General features: G+C 37.2%; 1 protein-coding gene across 2 annotated transcripts in view; it reads left to right on the forward strand.

The window, feature by feature from the left end:
* Positions 1–21,527, forward strand: part of SLC30A9 (solute carrier family 30 member 9) — a 74,218-nt gene that overhangs the window by 6,526 nt on the left and 46,165 nt on the right. For both annotated transcript variants that reach the window (XM_082838551.1, XM_082838552.1), the window contains exons 2-6: positions 4,732–4,884; positions 16,187–16,249; positions 18,244–18,343; positions 20,466–20,558; positions 20,928–21,010. In XM_082838551.1, the coding sequence (XP_082694677.1) occupies positions 4,732–4,884; positions 16,187–16,249; positions 18,244–18,343; positions 20,466–20,558; positions 20,928–21,010 (492 nt within the window). The remainder of the gene's footprint in view (positions 1–4,731; positions 4,885–16,186; positions 16,250–18,243; positions 18,344–20,465; positions 20,559–20,927; positions 21,011–21,527) is intronic.

Below are 21,527 nucleotides of genomic sequence, written 5' to 3' on the forward strand. Positions count from 1 at the left end.
ACATTTCAAACCGTTAAGAAATCTTTTTGTTTGTTTTTAGTTATTATTATTGCAGAAGCAACATACACAGTAGACAGAATTGTCAGTTTGCGTGGGAGAAAAAGAGTTTTTTGTATTGTTGTATTTGTATTGTTTGTATTGTTGTAGTATGAAAAGGCTAAATTTCCTCCAAAAGCCAGAGTAAGTGGTAGGTGACAAACAAGATTGGAGAGAGGACAAAGGGTGATCAGTAGCAATGTTATTAGGAGTTGCAGAGGCAGTAACATTAAAATAAAAGCAGAGAAAAGTGATTGTTTCGACTAGACTGATAAGATACCAGTAGCTCTGCAGTCTCGATGAACAGCCTTGTTTATGCAGCAATGAGAAGTTCCTTGTCCAGGCCCATAGAGTAGTGAGCACCAAACTAAAGACTAATCTAACCATAACATAGCTTATTTTAGAAGTCACCTTGAAGAAAGGGTATGAATGGTGGTTACTTTTTTTTACTGTCTTTCTAGATTCTAGAATTAATTCTAGCCTTCTAGAATTAATTAACAAATTCAGTAATTTATTCAACAAATGGTTGAGTTTCTACTGCTATGTGTTAGGTATTCTGTTTTATTGAATCAAATGTGGTCTTGTGTATTTTTTAGAATATAAAATGTTAAAGGTAGAAACATTCTGCAACTTCTGTGTAATTTTCAATCTTGTATTCATGGCAAATGTGTACTTTTAAAGCTGATACCTAGCGGCTTCCCTGGTGGCGCAGTGGTTGGGAGTCCACCTGCAGATGCGGGGGACACGGGTTTGTGCCCCCGTCTGGGAGGATCTCGCGTGCCGTGGAGCGGCTGGGCCCGTGGGTCTTGGCCGCTGAGCCTGCGCCTGGAGCCTGTGCTCCGCGGCGGGAGAGGCCACAGCAGTGAGAGGCCCACATGCTGCAAAAAAAAAAAAAAAAAATTAAAGCTGATACCTAAAATTCTTCTAAAGTTAAAAAGTAATTACTTTTTGAAACGGTGAGCAAGGAAGCTATCAAGATTACTAAGATAGTGTCGAAGGACACAGGAGTTGGGAATTCCCTGGTGGTCCAGTGGTTAGGACTCTGCGCTTTCACTGTTGAAGTTAAGGGTTCGATCCCTGGTCAGGGAACTAAGATCCCACAAGCCGTGGGGAGAGGCCAAAAACAAAAAGGACACAGGAGTCAATTTGAATAGACCCCTACTGGCCCAAAACGGGATGGACAGTTTGGACATAAATCAGGATAATGACTAAAATGGATTGATATACATCAAATAATGTTTAAATCTATGGAATCATAGTGATTCATACACATGCAAATTATTGTGTCACTATTGCAGGATGGTAGGTAGTGAACTCATTATTCTGAGAACTGGTAAATAAAGGGAAAAAATTAAGCATACAGCCTGACTTTCTTATGTGAACTATACTGCTGGATAACCAAATACATGAAGGGAATTTTCTCTTTGTAGAAGTATTCTGACTAAAAAATGAAGGATAAAACTATAATATCACCATTTTGTAACCACCTGAGGAATAAATGATTCTAGGCATTGAACAACAGCAGACACTATCACAAATAGAGATAACCAAATATTATGTGGCTCCTGGTTAAAGAACATATCACCACTTAGTGTTGTCCTAATAAAAAGGAACCTGAATTTGGATAAAGCCTTTATATCCATCGATTTATAGAACACATAGAAGTACAGGTTAAACAACACCATAGGAATTAAATCAGTAAAATCCAGACTGGAAAACAGGACAAAAATTTAGTACAAACAGCTGGTTTCTTCAATATAAAAATTGCTCTAAAACACATATCCTGTAGAAAAGAGACTTAAAAGACATCTCATTCAATTGTAGTATGTGGACCAAATTAAGATCTGTTCACATACACAAAAATTATGACTTGTAGTAGTGGAAATTGGAAATTGAGGATATTTGATGATATTAAGGATTTTTTTTTTACTTGCAATGGTGGTATGGCTATGTTTTAAAAAGTTCTTATCTCTTAGAATGCATACTGAAATATTTATGAATGAAATTATTTTATGTCTGAGATTTACATCAAATTAATATGTAGGTGGGGAGATGCAGGTGCAGGCAGAGGTGAAACAAGGTTGGCCATGAGTTGATAATTGTTGAAGTAATGAGTATGTGTACGTTTATTGTACTGTTTTTTTCTACCTTTGCATATAATTGAAATTTTCTGTAATAACGTTTTAAAAATTAAGGAGAACCTTGAAAAAGATCTAGGATCAAGTCACGAAAACATTGTCCTCTTCTGAGGAAGGATTTTTAGACTGTAGTAATCCCTCTTTAAACACCTTAGCACAGTCTCTATAGAAGTGTTTCATCAGTGGGTAAAAAAAATGTTGGTGTCATAGTGTTTTTGTTAGGTAATAATCACAAAAGATATTTTGAATAGGGCTGACAAGTCGGAACACCAGTGACTGTGGTGAAGAAGATGCTTTCCTGGAGGGTGGGTTTCTTAGGAGAATTTGCTTTAACCCTTTCTTCACTAATTTTGCTGGTAGGTTACATATTTTTATTTATTTATTTATTTTTTTGTGGTACGCAGGCCTCTCACAGTTGTGGCCTCTCCCGTTGCGGAGCACAGGTTCCAGACGCGCGGGCTCAGCGGCCATGGCTCACGGGCCCAGCAACTCCGCGGCATGTGGGATCTTTCCAGACCGGGGCACGAACCCGTGTCCCCTGCATCGGCAGGCGAACTCTCAACCACTGCGCCACCAGGGAAGCTACATATTTTAACGTGCGAGAAGATACATCGTTATATTCACTTTACTCAGCCTTTAATAAGTAGAGGCAAATGATCAAAAAAACATGCTGGGGGACTTCCCTGGTGGCACAGTGATTAAGAATCTGCCTGCCAATCAGGGGACACGGGTTTGATCCCTGGTTCTGGAAGATCCCACATGCCGTGGAGCAAGTAAGCCTGTGCACCGCAACTACTGAGCCTGCACTCTAGAGCCTGCGAGCCACAGCTGCTGAGCCCATGTGCCACAACTACTGAAGCCCACGTGCCTAGAGCTCGTGCTCCTCAACAAGAGAAGCCACTGCAATGAAAAGCCCGCGCACTGCAACAAAGACTGGCCCCCACTCGCCGCAACTAGAGAAAGCCTGCATGCAGCAAGGAAGACCCAACACAGCCAAAAATAAATAAATTTATTAAAAACAACAAAAACAAAAAAAACATACTTGGCCTTCAACAAATATTTGCCAAATAAATGAAAGAGTAAGTTGGCATCAGAAAGTTTTTGAAGAAAACAAGTTCTAAGCCTGAAATTTGAGTGAATGCTTACGCTGCCTTATGTCCTCATGCTTTTCAGATTATCTTCAGTGTTCACAATAATTGTTGTTCCTGATGAATTCTCTGAGCCATTAAAAAATTTATTTTTCTTGATTTTGGCAGGCAATCTACACATGCATATACATGAATTAACATTTTGGGAAGATCATTATTCAGCAGTTAGAAAAGTTTCAACTTTTTTTTTATGTTGTGGGGTTTTTTTGTTGTTGTTTGTTTTTTTTATAAATTTATTCATTTATTTATTTTTGGCTGTGTTGGATCTTTGTTGCGGTGTGTGGGCTTCTCATTGCAGTGGCTTCTCTTGTTGCGGAGCACGGGCTCTAGGCGCATGGGCTTCAGTAGTTGCAGCACATGGGCCCAGTAGTTGTGGCTCACGGGCTTAGTTGCTCCGTGGCATGTGGGATCTTCCCGGACCAGGGCTCGAACCCATGTCCCCTGCATTGGCAGGTGGATTCCCAACCACTGCGCCACCAGGGAAGCCCCAGAAAAGTTTCAATTCTTAAGTGCTTAACCCTCCACTCTTGGAGAAACTTGACTGTTTCTAATGATATAATTTCATTATTTCACCTAAAACTTTAGAAAATATATAAATTATACCTAAACAAGATTTTCGAGTTTTAAGTACTCAGCGTAAAAAAATAAAAGCAAGAGGGTCACATGAGAGTAGAGACAGATAGATTTACTTTTCTACCACTTTGATGCAAATGTGGAATATATTTTCCTTCTGTATTTCAGCCCTCTAAAGCTCACAGTCAACCCAGATGCAACAGCTAAAGTGCTTTATAATTAGTCTTCTATTCTTCCCTCAATTAGAATTCCCATATACTGAGAAATCTCACCAAATGTTGATCTAATTATCTGATTTAAAAACATCAGTGACAGTATGAATGACTGATTAATATAATTCACATATTGATTGTGAAATGAAAGATGACTCAGTCTCCATCTAGCAGAAGGAAGATGCAGGGTAGTTTTGAGTAGGACACCCTCCTGACCTTCCCCTTCTCAGAGTTCTTATTCTGAAAAGTACATTATGCCATTTTTTTAATCATGCAACTAGCATTCAAAATAAAGAATATCTTTTAAATGCCAGAGACCTTTCAGAACAGCTGAATAATACAAATATTTTGATTTTATATAATTTTAAAAGTTACCATATAAATAAATTTGCAAATTAGGGGAAAAATATTTTCTTTTCCTTTACAAAATATAGACCCTGTATACCTAGGGCTCAATGAAACACCTCCATGGAAAGGGTGGCTTAGCATTGTGCATTTGGATATTTAACAGGATGAAAGTTTTACTGTTATTCTGTAAAATTATTCTCTTATCATAGGTATGTTTTATTGGGTATAAAAATCCTTATTTGAAATTTGTTTGAAATTAAAATTTTTTTCTTTTAGAATGGCAGAATTTAGTGACATTTGGGAGCTTTTCAAATATTGTTCCCTGTTGCACACTGAATCAAGTAAAGTCGTATTCCACAAATGTTCAGAAAGAAGGACAGGGATCACAAACTCACAAAATGGAAAAAGTACCATCATTTGATGAAGCAGGTATGTATAAATCTTTTAAAATAGTTTTCTTCTGTATACTGGGATAGTTTGCATAAGATTATTTGTTCCTTGAATGTTTGACAGAACTTACATGTAAAACCATCTGGACTAGTGTTTTCTTGGTGAGGAGTCATTAAACTGCTAACTTAATTTCTTTTAATTTTTCTATTTCTTTTTGACTCAATTTTGGTAAGTTCTGTTTTTTTCTAGCAATTTATCCACTTCAACTAAACTTTTAATTTATTGGCATGAAGTTTATGGTACTCTCTGTATACTTGGTAGCAGCATATGTAGTTACACCCTTTTTTCCATTCCTAGTGGTGTTTGTCTTATTTTCTTGATTAATTTTGCCAAAACTTTGTCTATTTTATTATTTTTCCAAGTAATTTTTTTTACTTTGAATCTATATCATATGTTTGTCTCTTATTTCATTAATTTCCACTCTTACCTTAAATATATTCTCCTTTCTGCTTCCTTTGTATTTACTCTGTTATTCATTTTTAAACTATCATATCAGTTAGCTATTTTGCTCATTAATTTTGAACCTTTCTTCTTAAAGTAGGAATTTAAGCCATAGTTTTATTGGGTATAAAAATCCTTATTATTAGTTTGTTTGAAATTAAAAAACTTTTTTTCTTTTAGAATGGCAGAATTTAGTGACATTTGGAAGCTTTTCAAATACTGTTCCCTGTTGCACACTGAATCAAGTAAAGTTGTACTTGAAAGTTGTACTTTCTTTTAGTTTTACCTAAAATTTTGCATTATGTGTTTTGAAGCTATGTTGTTAGATGCATACACATGTAGAATTGTTACATAACACTGATGAATTAGACCTTTTATTGTTATGTAACAACTCTTTTTTTTTTTTTTTAGTGACATCTTCACCAGATTTCATTGGTATTTGCCAATGAAATGGCAAATGGTGTAATTTTTCCTGTCCTTTGGCTTTAACCTTTTTTTGTCCTAATTTGATAATCTTTGTCTTTTAACTGAAAATTTAGTCTGTTTACATTTACTGTAATAATCGATATGTTTGGACATATTTCTGCCCATTGTATCATGTGCTTCCCTGTGCGTTTTTTTTTTTTTTAAGTTCCTTTTTTGCCTTCTAAAAAAACCTTTTTTTTCTCATTCCATTATCCCCTCTCTCTCATACACAGAAACAACACACACTTGCTTGGGAGTTATATACTTTATGTCTGTACTAAAGTCTAAAGGTAATTGAAAAGTTTACTTTCCTTCTGAAAAATACAAAGAACTTAGAATGTTTTAACTCTGGTCACCCCCTCCAAACTCACATGTGATTTGTTTGCTAATATTTTGTGTCTATTCTGCTCTCTTTTCCTTCTGTAAAATAAACATTGCTATTTGTTCAAATTTATCTAAAATCTTTGTTAACCATCTTTTCTTATTTCTCTGCTCTGTCTAATGTAGAATACATCCTATAGAAATTCCTTTAGGTGAGGATCTTTCATGGTAAAGGCACATTTTAATATCTTATTCCACTGTCATTTGGCTTTCACTGTTGCTGTTGAGAAGTCAGATATTTTGCCTTTGTTTCCATGTCTTTTCTGTTTGTCTGCTTTTTAAATTTGATTAACTGTATTTTGAAAGTCTTTTTCTTTGGTGTAAACTGCAGTTTTACTATGAAGTGACTGGGTGTGTATTTCTTTGCATTTACCCTTCCTGAGATTTGTTGGGCTTCCTGGATCTGAGAATTGGCATTTTTCTATCAATACAATTCTAGAATTCTATGATTCTCTGTCACTGTCCCTTGAAGTATGTATTACCCCCTCTCATTTCTCTTTTATCTCCTTTTGGAACTCTAGTTAGAAATATTTTGGATCTTCTTGCTTTATTTTCCATGTCTCTAAACCTCTCTGACATACTTTGTATTTCTTTATGTTTCTGGCCTAGATCCTGGGTTATTTCCTTAGGCCTACCTAGTTCACTAATTCCCTCTTTAGTTGCCTCTAATCTGCTGGTTGGTACATCTGTTGGGTTTTTAATTTTAATGATTATATTTTTCATTTCTAGAAATTACTTCTATTTTTCATCTTGCTTGGTTGGTCTCTTGCTCCTTGCTTATGTTTTCAGACTTCTTTATTATTAGGCGTATTAAACATAGCTATTTTATAATCTGGGACTGAAAGTTCTGCTCTCTGAAATCTTTTGGTTCTTACTGTATTATCTTTTTCCTCCGTTTCTTGCTCTCATTCATGATGCCCTGTCTGTTTTTAAACTGAGAAGTGTTCATTTTCCATGTAGTTTTATATCTTGGAACTATTTGATGTCTCTTATTGAGGATGTGTTCCTGCATAGAGAGTTTGCATTTGCCTCTGTTAGCTGCTGGGGACACAACTTGGGACCACATTAAATTAAAGTCAGCTTAAGATTTTTGGACCACGTTGGTAGCATGAATCCAGACTATAAACTTGTGTGAGCTGCCTATCCTTAGGATTTTCAGGGGAGTTTTTCTCTTCTCCACTATGTGACACCAGAGTAGGTGCAGGCTTGCTTCCTTGCTATCCCCTTCTCTGTGTGTTTTTTCTAGGTCACAGTAATGCCAGGTGTCTAGCTTTTTTTCTGGGTATCTCCTGTTAGACTCTCCATCTTTAGCAGAACCTAGTTTTATTCTTTGTTCTCCCATGCCACTTGCAGCTGTGGAAGTAGAATCTCAAAGAATGTAAGCTTCAACAGAAATCATCAGGGAAAAAACTGGCTTTGGTCTGCTCTCTTATTCTGCAGAGGTCCTGCTTTCCCTTCATTTTTGCCCTCTTCACATCATTTTGCTAGCTTAGCAATGCATTTGAAGAGTTTTTTTTTCCTAGTCTGCTGTGCAGCATTAAAAAGAAGTCCTTGGGGCTTCCCTGGTGGCACAGTGGTTGAGAGTCTGCCTGCCAATGCAGGGGACGCGGGTTCATGCCCCGGTCCAGGAGGATCCTACATGCCGCAGAGCGGCTGGGCCCGTGAGCCATGGCCGCTGAGCCTGCATGTCCGGAGCCTGTGTGCCGCAACAGGAGAGGCCACAACAGTGAGAGGCCTGCGTACCGCAAAAAAAAAAAAAAAAAGAAGAAGTCCTTTATTTACTCATTTATTCATTAATTTATTCAAGAAGTATTTATTGAGCACTTTTTATATGGCAGCAAATGAGAATGACTCTCTGAGTTTATATTCTCTTTATTACTAAAATAGAAAATTAAGCAAAAAAAAGTATAGTAAGTACTGTGATAGAAGAAATACTGTGTGCTGGAGGGGCACCTAACTGAGTCTTCAGTGGTTGAGGAAGGTTTCCATAGGAAATGATATCTAATTAGTGACCTGAAAGTAGGCATTGGTGTGATGAATGGTGGAGAAAAAAGGTAACACTGCAAGTAACTTAGTGTGTCTAGACTAGTGAGTAGAGGATCTCGTGGTGGGGTTGGTAGTTTTGAAAGTACAAGGGGTGAAACTCAAGAGGTAAACAGTAGTCAGATTAGGGTTTTGTTTAGGAGTTTGGGCTGTTTTGTAGGCAGTGGGAATCTATTGGAGTATTTTAAGTAGAGGAAGTACTTAATCAGATTTAAGATTTTAGAAAGATAACTAGATGCAGACTGGAAAACATTGCAAAGGAGGGAGACTGAAAACAGTAATACAAATGAGGCTGTAGTCTAGGTTAATGTCAATGATTTTTTTAAGGGAGTAGGTAAACACAAGAGATTTAGGAGCTGAGTAATTAAGACCTGGTGATTGAATTTGGGGGACTGAAAGAGAGAGGGTCAAGTAAAGGACAGTGCATGGTTACTGGATTGGATTGGGTGATTGTGTCGGTGATTTCATTGATTTCTAAAATTAAGGGACTTCTCTGGTGGTGCAGTGGTTAAGAATCTGCCTGCCAATGCAGGGGACGTGGGTTGATCCTTGGTCTGGGAAGATCCCACATGCCGCAGGGCAACTAAGCCTGTGCGCCACAACTACTGAGCCTGTGTTCTAGAGCCTGTGAGCCACAGCTACTGAGCCTGCGTACTGCAACTACTGAAGCCCGTGCGCCTAGAGCCCGTGCTCCACAACAAGAGAAGCCACCGCAATGAGAAGCCTGCGTACTGCAACGAAGAGTAGCCCCCACTCGCTGCAACTAGAGAAAGCCCGTGTGCAGCAACGAAGACCCAGCACAGCCAAAAGTAAATAAATAAAATAATTAATCTATAAAAAAATAAAATCAGGAATACCAAAGCTGGAGTATATATTAATGAGAAGGTGAGGATTCATTCTTGGACATCTGAATCATAGGTGCCTCTGGGGCATCTTAGCAGATGACTAGTAGGCAGTTGGTTATACTACTTTTCTACTGTGAGACATGATCTTTTGGCTGGATTAGTGCAGTAGCCTCTCCCGGGCCTCCTTAATTCCACTCTTACTTTCTCATTATATTTCAGCCAAACCAGTCTCCTTTTGGTTCTTAGAAAATACCAAACTTATTCTTGTTTTAGGGTGTGTGCTCTAGTTGCTTTTTCTTTCCAAGATGCCCTTCTTCATGTGGCTGACCGTTTTGGTCATTTACATCTTTTTTAAAATATAAATAAATAAATAAACTTATTTATTTATTTATGTGCTTAATTAATTAATTGATTTATTTACGGTACGCGGGCCTCTCACTGCTGCGGCCTCTCCCACTACGGAGCACAGGCTCCGGACGCGCAGGCTCAGTGGCCATGGCTCATGGGCCCAGCCGCTCTGCGGCATGTGGGATCCTCCCGGACCAGGGCACGACCCCGCGTCCCCTGCATCGGCAGGCGGACTCTCAACCACTGCACCACCAGGGAAGCCCTATTTTTAAATTTATTTTATTTTTGGCTGCGTTGTTTCTTTGTTGTTGCGCGCCGGCTTTCTCTGGTTGTGGTGAGCGGGGGCTACTCTTCGTTGCGGTGCGCGGGCTTCTCATTGCGGTGGCTTCTCATTGTGGAGCACGGGCTGTAGGCTCGCGGCTTCAGTAGTTGCAGCACGCAGGCTCAGTAGTTGTGGCTTGTGGGCTCTAGAGCACAGGCTCAGTAGTTGTGGTGCACAGGCTTAGTTGCCCTGCGGCATGTGGGATCTTCCTGGACCAGGGCTTGAACCCATGTCCCCTGCATTGGCAGGCAAATTCATAACCACTGCGCCACCAGGGAAGTCCTGGTCATTTACATCTTAAATGACATGTCAGCTCTGCACACCCAGTCAGTCTTTAATATTACACTCATTTTAATTCTCTGTGTAGTTAGCACTTACTACTGACTGATATTTTCAGTATCTGCTTTATTTTTCCCCCCGTTTACAAGCCTCGTGATAGCAGGAACTTCAGTGCCTAGAGCAGTGGCTTGCCCATGGTAGGGGTTTAATATTTTGTAAATAAGTGAATGCATAGAGTTCTAACCTGGGGATAGAGATTTAGGAGTTATTAGCTACACCTAGGTGGTAACTGAAGTCATGAGTGTGTTTGAGACAGTATAGGGAGAGAGTTTAGATTGGGGAGATAAGAGCTAGTACAGAATCCCCAGTGAGTAAGGGACAAGTGGAAGAGGAGGAGCTTGCAAAGAATACTTGAGGAGGTGCAGTCTGGAGAGGTAAAAGAAAAGCCAAGCAGAGTGTGGTGTTAGGAGAAGAGAGTATTTGAAGAAGAATAATAAATATTTCAAGACTGTCTTTCCTATAGTCGGATGTCTTTCACAGGGAAGATTTTACAGATTCCTTGAGAAACCTGTGTTTATGTTTATGATGCCTGTTTTTCATCCTTTTCCCTAAGCCTCATCTTCTTTTGGGCTTACGATGCAGTTTTAGCCAGTTTCTTCTCTTTTCCTTGTGGTGATGGAGAGCTGCTGGGGTAAATATTGATTGAGAGTTTGATATTAGAGGATGAAGGAATGGAGGGTGTCATGAGTTCCTAAGTTCCAGAAATAAGCATATTTATTAGAACATTGAAATGGGAGAAGAAACAGATGATGAAATAATATAATTAAAGGTAAAACATGTTATAATGCTTTTCTGAGATGAACATCGACTCAGGCAAAAATATTTAATGTTGGTTCCACTATACAGAAGGTTTGAAAGTGAAATCTGTGACTAGGTTTCTTTTTTCTCTGCTGACTGAAATTAAGATGTTAGTTTATTTTATTATATTCGGAGTACATTGTTTATTGATTGTTTTATTTTGGGCTCAAGTTTTCAGAATTTGCTTAGGCCAAATTAGACCTTGTTAACCATCAGATAGACAGCAAGTAATTGCTTGATTGAAAGATAATTTGTATATTTAAGAGTTTGAGATCGACTTCTGAATAATTCAGATCACATGATAAAGTCAGAAACAGCTCATTAAGAGGCAGAGACTTGCTAAGGAATCCTTAAGTTTTTAAGGAGCATTCAAATGTTTTAAATTTTAGTAAAATCAGTTTTAATTTTGCTAATGACAGCAGATGTGTGGCAAACAGCCAGGGCTTGAGCTTAAAACAAACTTCTAGAGATATTCATGGATAGAATGTCTGGTTACTTATTGAAATCATAAAGATTCTACTCCAGTGATCCAGTGTAAGTTTATTAAGATGGTGGTGTGCAAAAAAAGTATTCATACATGTGTTTGAGCCATTTACTAGCATTTCTTGTTTGTGATTCTTTTTTCCTGCACTGGGTGGCTTGTGGAATCTCAGTTCCCCAACAAGGGATTGAACCTGGGCCATGTCAGTGAAAGCCCAGAATCCTAACCACTAGGCAACCAGGAACCTCCCTGTGATTCGTAACACTATATAATTAGTAATGTCTAGACAGTTTGTGGTGAGAAGAATATCCAGAAGTATCAGTTTTAGGGCTTCCCTGGTGGCGCAGTGGTTGAGAGTCCGCCTGCCGATGCAGGGGACGTGGGTTCGTGCCCCGGTCCGGGAAGATCCCACATGCCGTGGAGTGGCTGGGCCCATGAGCCATGGCAGCTGAGCCTGCGCGTCTGGAGTCTGTGCTCTGCAACGGGAGAGGCCACAACAGTGAGAGGCCCGCATACCGCAAAAAAAAAAAAAAAAGTATCTATTTTAGAGCAACTTATTTTATGTGATTTGTTTGAATGACTTTGATCATTGTAGAAAGGAGGGTTGTCTGTGAAACTTTAGACAGTATATTTCAGTTGTTCAGACACTAGGTGAGTGTTGAAAGCTTATTATTCTACCACTCTGTCCCTTCACTTTTCTCTGCCCAGGGCTGTATTCCCCAAAACAAAATTTTTAAGTAATTGATATATAGATTCTATAGATAAAGATACTTTAGAATTAGTTTGCTGTGTAGGTAGACAAAAATAAAATATCAGTTATTTAACTGATCAATGTCAAATGTTATAAGCCATAGTTATTAATTAATTAAATAGAAGTGTTTTAAAGCCTTTTTTTTTTTTTTTTAACTAATATGCCATCATAACCTACTTAGGATCTGATGAATAGTTAAAGTCTTTTGGGATTTTCTGCACATTTTGGTTATCAAAACATACCATGTAGGAAGCAACCTAAGTGTCCATCAACAAGATGAATGGATAAAGAAGATGTGGCACATATATACAATGGAATATTACTCAGCCATAAAAAGAAACGAAATTGAGTTATTTGTAGTGAGGTGGATGGACCTAGAGTCTGTCATACAGAGTGAAGTAAGTCAGAAAGAGAAAAACAAATACCGTATGTTAACACACATATGGAATCTGAAAAAAAAAATGGTTCTGATGAACGTAGGGGCAGGACAGGAATAGAGACACAGACAGGGGCAGGACAGAATAGAGACACAGACGTAGAGAATGGACTTGAGGAGTACTCATATTTTGAAACACAAACTGGCAGAAATAAAAGCAGAACAAGGAAATCTGGGAAAGAACCAACTATAGAGCTTACAAATAAAAGTGTGATCACTAAAGTAAGAATTTAATAGATTAAATAGCCATAGTCAAGTAGAGAATTAGTAAATTGAAATTCACCCTGAATGAGCATAGGAAAGCAAAAAGATTTTCCAGGAAAATGAAAAAGCTTTAAAAAGGCATGAAGCTCTAGCCTATATTTAATAGGCATTTCAGAGAGAGAGAGAGAGACTAGAGAAATGGTGTAGAAATTATATATAAAGAGATAATGGATGAGAATTTTTCAGAATTTGAGAAAAACAAGGATCTTCAGATCAAAAATACACTTTTAGTACTAAACAGGGTAAATGAAAAGAAACCCATAGATTTCAAAACTGAAACAAGAAACAACCCAACTTAAAAGTTGCCAAAGAGAAAGTCGGCCTGCTATCAGTACAATTGTTGCTCTCTTGAAGTAGACTTTTTATCTGCAACAATATGCAGAAAATAAGGGAGGAGTGATTTGGAGTAATAGCCATGAAAGGGTAAGAGGAAAAATAAATGTTACCCTAGAATTTTATACTTGTCTAAATAATCATTCTAGAGGGAAGGCAAAATAAAAACATTTCACATATATAAAGATGACTATCATTTACTACTAACCTACCCACATTAAAAAAAAACTATTCAAATATGTATTTCCATAAGATGCAGAGTAAACTCAGGGAAAGAAGCGTTGGGATATAAAAGGGACAGTGAAAAGCAAGAAGTGGATAAAATGTGTTGGAAAGTTAATTATTGATAGTAAAAATCATAAACATTTTATATTAAATGCTACAATTTTAGTCAAGAGTAATAAGATAGAAGAAGTTTTCAGTGGTTAAAGGTTTTTTTCTTGTTCAGAGGAAGGTAGAGATGGGGAATAACAGATGGTTAGAAAGATTTATAGGAAAGTATGTATGTTAAATTTCTAAATGGAATCATGAAAACAGTAGAACTATAATCTTATAAATTTGAAACCAGCATGGGCGTGGGGTGAGAGGAGGATATAGAAAACTTTATAAATCTAACAGATGGCAAGAAAGGCAAAAGAAAAATAAAAGCAAAGGAAAAAAAGGATGGTAAACCGAAGTCAGACGATAAGGTGGCAGAAGTCTAAATCAGGTAACCAAGTAGTCAGTCAGCTTTCATGGTGTTGCCTATCATTTATATATACTCATATTCTAAATATGTAGAAATGGTTCATTTCCATTTATTTCATCATTTCCACCTCTATATAAAATAAAATCAATATTTCCTTGATTCCATCCTCTTTTCCAGCTCTTACTGGAAGTCTAGATATTGCTTTCACTTCCTCATCTCCCATTCTCACCTCAACCTGTTGCTCTGTCCCTACTCTTCCTGCTGAAACTGCTGTTGTCAGAAGGTTGCCAGTGATCTTCATGTTGCTGATCCAGTTTTCACTTCTATCCTCTTTTCCCAAAAATACACAAATATCTACTTATAAATCAATTATTATTTTAAACATAGAGGTAATGTAGGAAAGTGGTTAAGAGAGGAGACTAATCGAAATGACTTGGGTTTCAATCCTGACTGTGCTTCCATGTTTAAAATACTAGCTGTGTGACTTTGAGGGAAGTTCCAAAACTTCCTGAATAAGATGAAGATAATAATAGTACTTACCTCAGAGCAGTTTTGTGAGGATTAAATGAAATAATGCAGGTAAAACACATAGTGTACTGTATGTGGCACATGGCACATACTTAGTAAATGTTAGCTATTGTTAATAAGCTCCAAAATGTTATATTATTGAATGAAGATATGATAAAAGGTTTTAAGGGTGAGATTTTTATTACAAAATATTTGATACATATAAAAGAATACATGCTATGTATATGTAAGTTAGAAAGCATAATAAAATCAACGCCTGGGAATTTACCACCTAACCTGAGAACCTTGCATTCTTCTTTTTAAAACCTTTTTATTTTATTTATTTATTTATTGTTTATTTGCAAGCTGCAGGAGGGCTTCCTCTAGTTGTGGGGAGCGGGAGCTACTCTTCATTGCGGTATGCGGGCTTCTCATTGCGGTGACTTCTCTTGTTGCAGAGCACGGGCTCTCTAGGCACGTGGGCTTCAGTAGTTGTGGCACACGGGCTCAGTAATTGTGGCTCGTGGGGTCTAGAGCGCAGGGTCAGTAGTTGTGGTGCACGGGTTTAGTTGCTCCGCAGCATGTGGGATCTTCCCGGACCAGGGCTCGAACCCGTGTCCCCTGCATTGGCAGGTGGATTCTTTTTTTTTCTTTTTTTTTTTTTTTTTTGCGGTACGCGGGCCTCTCACTGTTGTGGCCTCTCCCGTTGCGTAGCACAGACTCCGGATGCGCAGGCTCAGCGACCATGGCTCACGGGCCCAGCCGCTCCGCGGCATGTGGGATCTTCCCGGAACGGGGCACGAACCCGCGTGCCCTGCATCGGCAGGCGGACTCTCAACCACTGCGCCACCAGGGAAGCCCGAGGCTATCATCTCTTCATATGTTTATTGGTTATTTGTATTTCCTTTCCTGTGCAAGTTTGTTCTTGTCTTCTGCCCTTATTTTTTCTAATGGGTTGTCTTTTTGTTAATAGATCTGGAGGAATTCTTAAATATTCTTGATAGTTATCCTTTGTTGATTATATTTGCTGGATATATCTTCTCCTATTTAAGTCATTAATTTACCTGGAATTGGTTGTTTATGGTGTGAGGTAGATTCCAGTTTTCTTTCGTTAAATTTTTTGGAGGGGAGGGAGTTGTACGGTTGTTCCAATAACCACTTAATCGTCATCCTTTCTTCATTGAATAGTATCTATAGAACAGTTTTGGGTGGAAGAATCGACAGCATGTGCCCTTGTTTTAAAGTGATGCATCTAAATTTTCACCATTGAATGCAATGTTTGTTATAGGTTTGCTTTACCCTTTAAGGAAATTCCTTTTTGTCCTAATTTTCTTAAAAAGGTTTGAAACTTGCATGGGTGCTGAATTTTATTAAATGCTCTTTGTTTAGCTCCTGAAATGATTCTATAGTTTTTCTCCTTCAATCTGTTAATGAGGGGAATTAATAGCTTTTCTAATGTTTAACTACTCTTTCATTCCTAGGATAAATCCAACTTGGTCTGTGATAATATTATCTTTTTTTTTTTTTTTTTTTGTGGTACACGGGCCTCTCACTGTCGTGGCCTCTCCCCTTGCGGAGCACAGGCTCCGGACGCGCAGGCTCAGCGGCCATGGCTCACGGGCCCAGCCGCTCCGCGGCATGTGGGATCTTCCCGGACCAGGGCACGAACCCATGTCCCCTGCATCGGCAGGCAGACTCTCAACCACTGCGCCACCAGGGAAGCCCATGTGATAATATTATCTTTTTTATACGTTGCCAGATTGTCAGCTAATATTAATTAAGTTTATAGGTTTGTATGAAAACAACTGCTTAATATCTTTTTAAAAATGAACTTTACAGCAGAGAATATTGGTGCAGAACTGAAAGCTCCACTTATTAAGCAAGAACCTCTCCAAGTAAGAGGTAAATATATTTTATTCTATTTTTTATTATAATGGTGTTTTGAATTAAATATATAAAGTTAGTTTATATAGAGCTCTTTATAGTTATAAGGGTATGTTCATTTTTCTTTAAATATATTGACCATAAGGATTTATTCTATTTATAAACTAATTTTCTACTGAAGTTTACTTTGCATTTTAGTCTTAAATTTTATGCAAGTTCTTTTTTCAAAAGCCCAAAGAAAGGAGTAATGGCAAATAAAAATCATCAATTGCTTTATCATTTTTAGAAAAGTAATGTGACTAATAAAGAACAAGAGGCCAACACCTACAGCTTGTTCAAATCCAGGTAGAGTTTGGACATTCTTGTCTGATTTCCTTTTCTGGGAGTGATTGAGTGATGAAGGAATTCTTGTTTGCAGCTCTCTTCTTTATAACGCGCTATGGCTTCCATCTCCAAAGTAGCATGTTTCATGGAGGTACTAATTCTGTGATTAGGAGCACCATGGCTTTGGCGTCAGATGAAAGTGGATTCAATTTGTAACTTCAGGACATACTAGCTGTATGACTTTGGGCAGTTTACTTTATTTCTCTGAGCCTTAGTTTCCTCCCTATAAGATTGTGCTAAAAATGGGACTTCTTTTCTAGGATAACTTTGGAGATGATAGTGTACAGTCACAATTAAGACTACTTAATGTTGTCTTACCATCAGTAATCTGGGCTAGGACAGGCCAACAGGGATTTCTAGCTACTTTGAAGAAATTATTAAAAAGTAATGTAAAAAAAAACCTAATCTTTTTGAAGAGCAATGTAATTCTCCTCTCTGATCCAGAGAAGTTTATTTGGACTTAGAATTTTAGGATTTTTAGAGTAAGGTAGTTTAGAGAAACTCATGCAAAAAGAAACCTGAACTTCTTTATATACTTTTTTTCAAACAAGGTTTTGGTTTTTATATTGAACTTTATTTTTGAAATGTTCTTGTTAACTATTATTTGTGCCTTTGATTTTCATAGTTCGTGTGTTATTTTAAGATTCTTTTTACCTACTGTAGTGATGGATAATTTTAGTCTTAATTTATTCTTACAACTTGTAAGTACAATAGAAAACTCAATAGTTACTAGACATTAGAATAGAATATGAAGTGGCTAGGTAACAATTTTCAGAGGTTTGCTTATGTTATTTGTGTTTTGTGACCAAAAGTCTCACTATAAAAATGAACAGACCAATGTTGACTGTAATTTTTAATTCATAGACTATAATTGATGCCAAACTGGTATTTTATTTTATTATTGATGTCTCTGGCTTTTTTATGAACAGGTTGATACTTGATAATAGGAAAAATTTAGAAGGCAGTATTTTACCTATAGTCTATAATTAACTTCCTATAATTTTTAACTGATAAAAATGTTCCTTATAGTTACTTCATCTTCGTTACATTATGTGAAATTGCCCAATGACTTTCAGACTTTTTTGACTGCAACCCACTTAAGAAATACTAATGATCTAGTATATATATAGATTACTATATGTAACTGAAACAAGTTTTCACAAAAAGTGCTTGTTCTTCATTATGTGCAGTACTCTTTGATTACTTTCTATTTTCATTTTTTATGAAATGCTGGTTTCACCAGTGTTTGTAAAACACCGAACCAACGTCTAATTTTTTATTGAAACTTCAGTTCATTTTCATTTAGACCCTAAGCAATTTAAATTGTACTAGTACGATTTAAACAGACCAGTAATACCTATATAAGGTATCCTTTAGACAAAGGGTTGACATTTTGTCATCAGTTACTGATGAACTATGGAGATAAAGCTGAGTGGGTACAAGTGTAATTCTGTCCTGTTCTGTACTTGGAGTAAACTTTTTTTTTTCTGTCGCCATTCAGTACATCAGGAAAAACAGTTTTCTGTGGAATTCATTAGTGAATCCACTTAAAACTCAGCATATGTTCATCTTCAAATGTGACTTCCAATGTACATATTTAGTATGTTTTCCTATATTTTTGGTTTTAGTCAAAGCAGTCCTTAAAAAGAGGGAATATGGACCAAAGTACACTCAGAATAATTTCATCACTGGAGTCAGAGCAATGAATGAGTTCTGCCTCAAATCCAGGTACGGTAATTTTTTAAAAATGGGGTAGTTTGTTCTATCTAAATCTAAATAACCAGTTATTTCCTAGAATTTGTTAACCCGCTAACATCCATGTGGAAACTTTACCATGGTTCCTTCCTAAATTCAAGAAGTATTTTTATTCAGTTAAAAAAATGTTACAATTTTGGGGCTTCCCTGGTGGCACAGTGGTTGAGAGTCCTCCTGCCGATGCAGGGGACGCGGGTTCGTGCCCCGGTCTGGGAAGATCCTACATGCTGCGGAGCGGCTGGGCCCGTGAGCCATGGCCGCTGGGCCTATGCGTCCGGAGCCTGTGCTCCGCAATGGGAGAGGCCACAACAGTGAGAGGACCGCGTACCGTGAAAAAAAAAAAAAAGTTACAATTTTTAGCTTACTAAACTGAAGGCTGCTCCAGCACGAGCAGTTCCAGTGTTTCTTGGCTCCTTTAACTCAAAAAGGTAGGTTCTTCAATATCTTTGGGTCACACAAGAACCTTGGGAGTTTATTGTTATGTTAATATGTAGTAAAACTATCAATAAGTTTATTTGCATATTTGTATAACTTTAAAATTTTGGTTTTTTTGGTAAAGCAGTTTTATTATGTTTATGTTCACACTCCAGCTGTGATTCACGTTGAGTATAAATTATTTTCCTTCTCTCTGGTATCTTGTTATTAATTTTCTTGTAATTAAAGAGATTTAGTGAGGTATTTTCCACAAATTTAAACTTTTCCCCCTCTTTTGTGTGTTTACCTAGAAAAACCATATTTATGTGCAAGATATCTTGGTAATTTCGACATCAGATGATCTAGCCTCCCCCACCCCACCCCACCCCCAGCCCATGGTCATATGATCTATGGTATAATATCAAGAAATAAGGATTCCTGTAATCAGTTTTATAACTTCCATAACTATTGAAACAACAACCAATTATAATAATGATATAAAACTATATTCTGTTTCACATACAACAATTTTGTGAGTTAAGTAGGTTAAGTATTGCTATCTCCACATTATAGGCCAGGGAACATAATAAAGAGTGATGATGTAGCTTATTTAGTGAGTCAGTGACAGAGAGGGAACCAGAATATATATCTTTTGTTACTTGGTCCAGACTTTTTTTTTTTTTTTTTTTTTGCGGTACGCGGGCCTCTCACTGTTGTGGCCCCTCCCGTTGCGGAGCACAGGCTCCGGACGCGCAGGCTCAGCGGCCATGGCTCACGGGCCTAGCTGCTCCGCGGCATGTGGGATCTTCCCGGACCGGGGCACGAACCCGTGTCCCCTGCATCGGCAGGCGGACTCTCAACCACCGCGCCACCAGGGAAGCGCCAGACTTTTTTTTGATGTGTGATAGTTGATTGTTAAACTTACTTTATTTTATTTTTACTTTTTATTTATTTATTTTTTGACTGTGCTATGCAGCTTGCAGGATCTTATCCCTGACCAGGGATTGAACCGAGGCTACGGCAGTGAGAGCCTGGAATCCTAACTATTAGGCCACCAGGATATGCCCCAGATTTTTATTTATAGGTCTTTTCGTTGCTATTACAAACTTTCCTTAGGAAGACCAATGATCAAATTTAGTATGACTATTTAGCAGTGACTTGATGAATGTATTAACCTTTCAGAATTTAAGAGAAAGGAAAATAATTAAATAGCATGAAATTGACACATATTCTTTATAACTTGGTATCTATGAATGGTATTACCACTTAGTATTAATCTGGATATAAACAAATGACTGTAAATTTTAAATTTAAATTCTTAAATAGAGGGATAATACTCTAATCCATGTTCTTTCCACTTTTCACTTTCTTTCTTCATACATCAGACATTGCAATGGTGTGTCCCTAGCAGATAAAATGCAAGCACTAATAAAGGAATTGACTCTCTACATATTATGTTATGGTATCTATATTGAGCATCAAGAATAATTCTTAGTGTTTCAACTGTCTCTAAGTCACTTTTGTGTACAAAATGTCATCTTTAAACTGCTTTTTATAGGCTATACAGATTTAGCTATTAAAATGAGGATCAGTGTAGTGGCTTTTATCTGCCCTTAATCCTTTTAAGTACATGAACCATATGAACCTTGTCTGAATAAATTCAACATATTTCTTTCTTCAGTGATCTAGAACAACTTCGAAAAATCAGACGACGAAGTCCTCATGAAGATACTGAGTCCTTTACTGTATACTTGAGATCAGATGTGGAGGCAAAGTAAGAATATAGTTCTTTTAGAATAAAAATACAAGCTGAATTTGGGATTAATAAAAATGTATTTTAGACAGACTCAGAATTTTTAAAATGACATGTTTTAAAAGCAGAATATTTTTACATTTCTAAATTTATCTGAGAGTTGCTAGTATGTACTAGTTAGCAAAAAAAGTCATAATTTATGAGAAAATTTGCTGTTGAATTCACTCTTACTGTTTAGATTTAATTTAGAAAAATTTAAGTGCTTTATATTTTTCCTAAAGGACCTTATGCTTTGTTGTTAAATTCTCATATAGTTTTAGTTATCTAGATTTAAATATGATTATAATAAAGTCATTAAAATTGTCATTGTTGGTGGTCGTGTGTACATAGATCTTTGGAAGTTTGGGGAAGCCCTGAAGCTCTTGCCAGAGAGAAAAAACTTCGTAAGGAAGCAGAAATAGAATATAGAGAAAGTAAGTATATTAAATTTACAGCTGAGTTAACTGAAAAGCAACTTGTAAGTAAGACTTGTGCCTATGATAACTATGCCCTCCCTAGTGGTTGCCCACCTCTTGGCTTTGGCTTTGTTGCTTCTAGCAAATACCAGTTTTCATTTTGGGATTCAAATTATTTTATAAAAACAGTATTATTTGTTTTCTCCTCTATAGCTTTTTAAAGATCATGAGAGCAAGCAAAGGTAGTTTGTGGTTTCTATAAGATATATGAATATTAAAACTTAGGATCTGATTTGAAGATTGTACCTGTTTAAAGGTAAATCCTAGTTTCTAAGGGGTTTTGGCCTCTCAGAAGAAGCAAACAGCTGTTGAGCATCTTTATATTCACAGATATGCTAAGGAGAGCTGCACTTAAATCCACAGGAATGAAATGTTTAGTTTCTTTTTTTAAAATTTGTTTTTCAGTGAGGTAACATTGGTTTATAACATATATTTCATGTGTACAACATTATATTTCTACTTCTGTTTACCCTAC

This window comes from Leucopleurus acutus, assembly GCF_964270905.1.
Source record: "Leucopleurus acutus genome assembly, chromosome: 4".
Classification (NCBI taxonomy): Eukaryota; Metazoa; Chordata; class Mammalia; order Artiodactyla; family Delphinidae; genus Leucopleurus; species Leucopleurus acutus.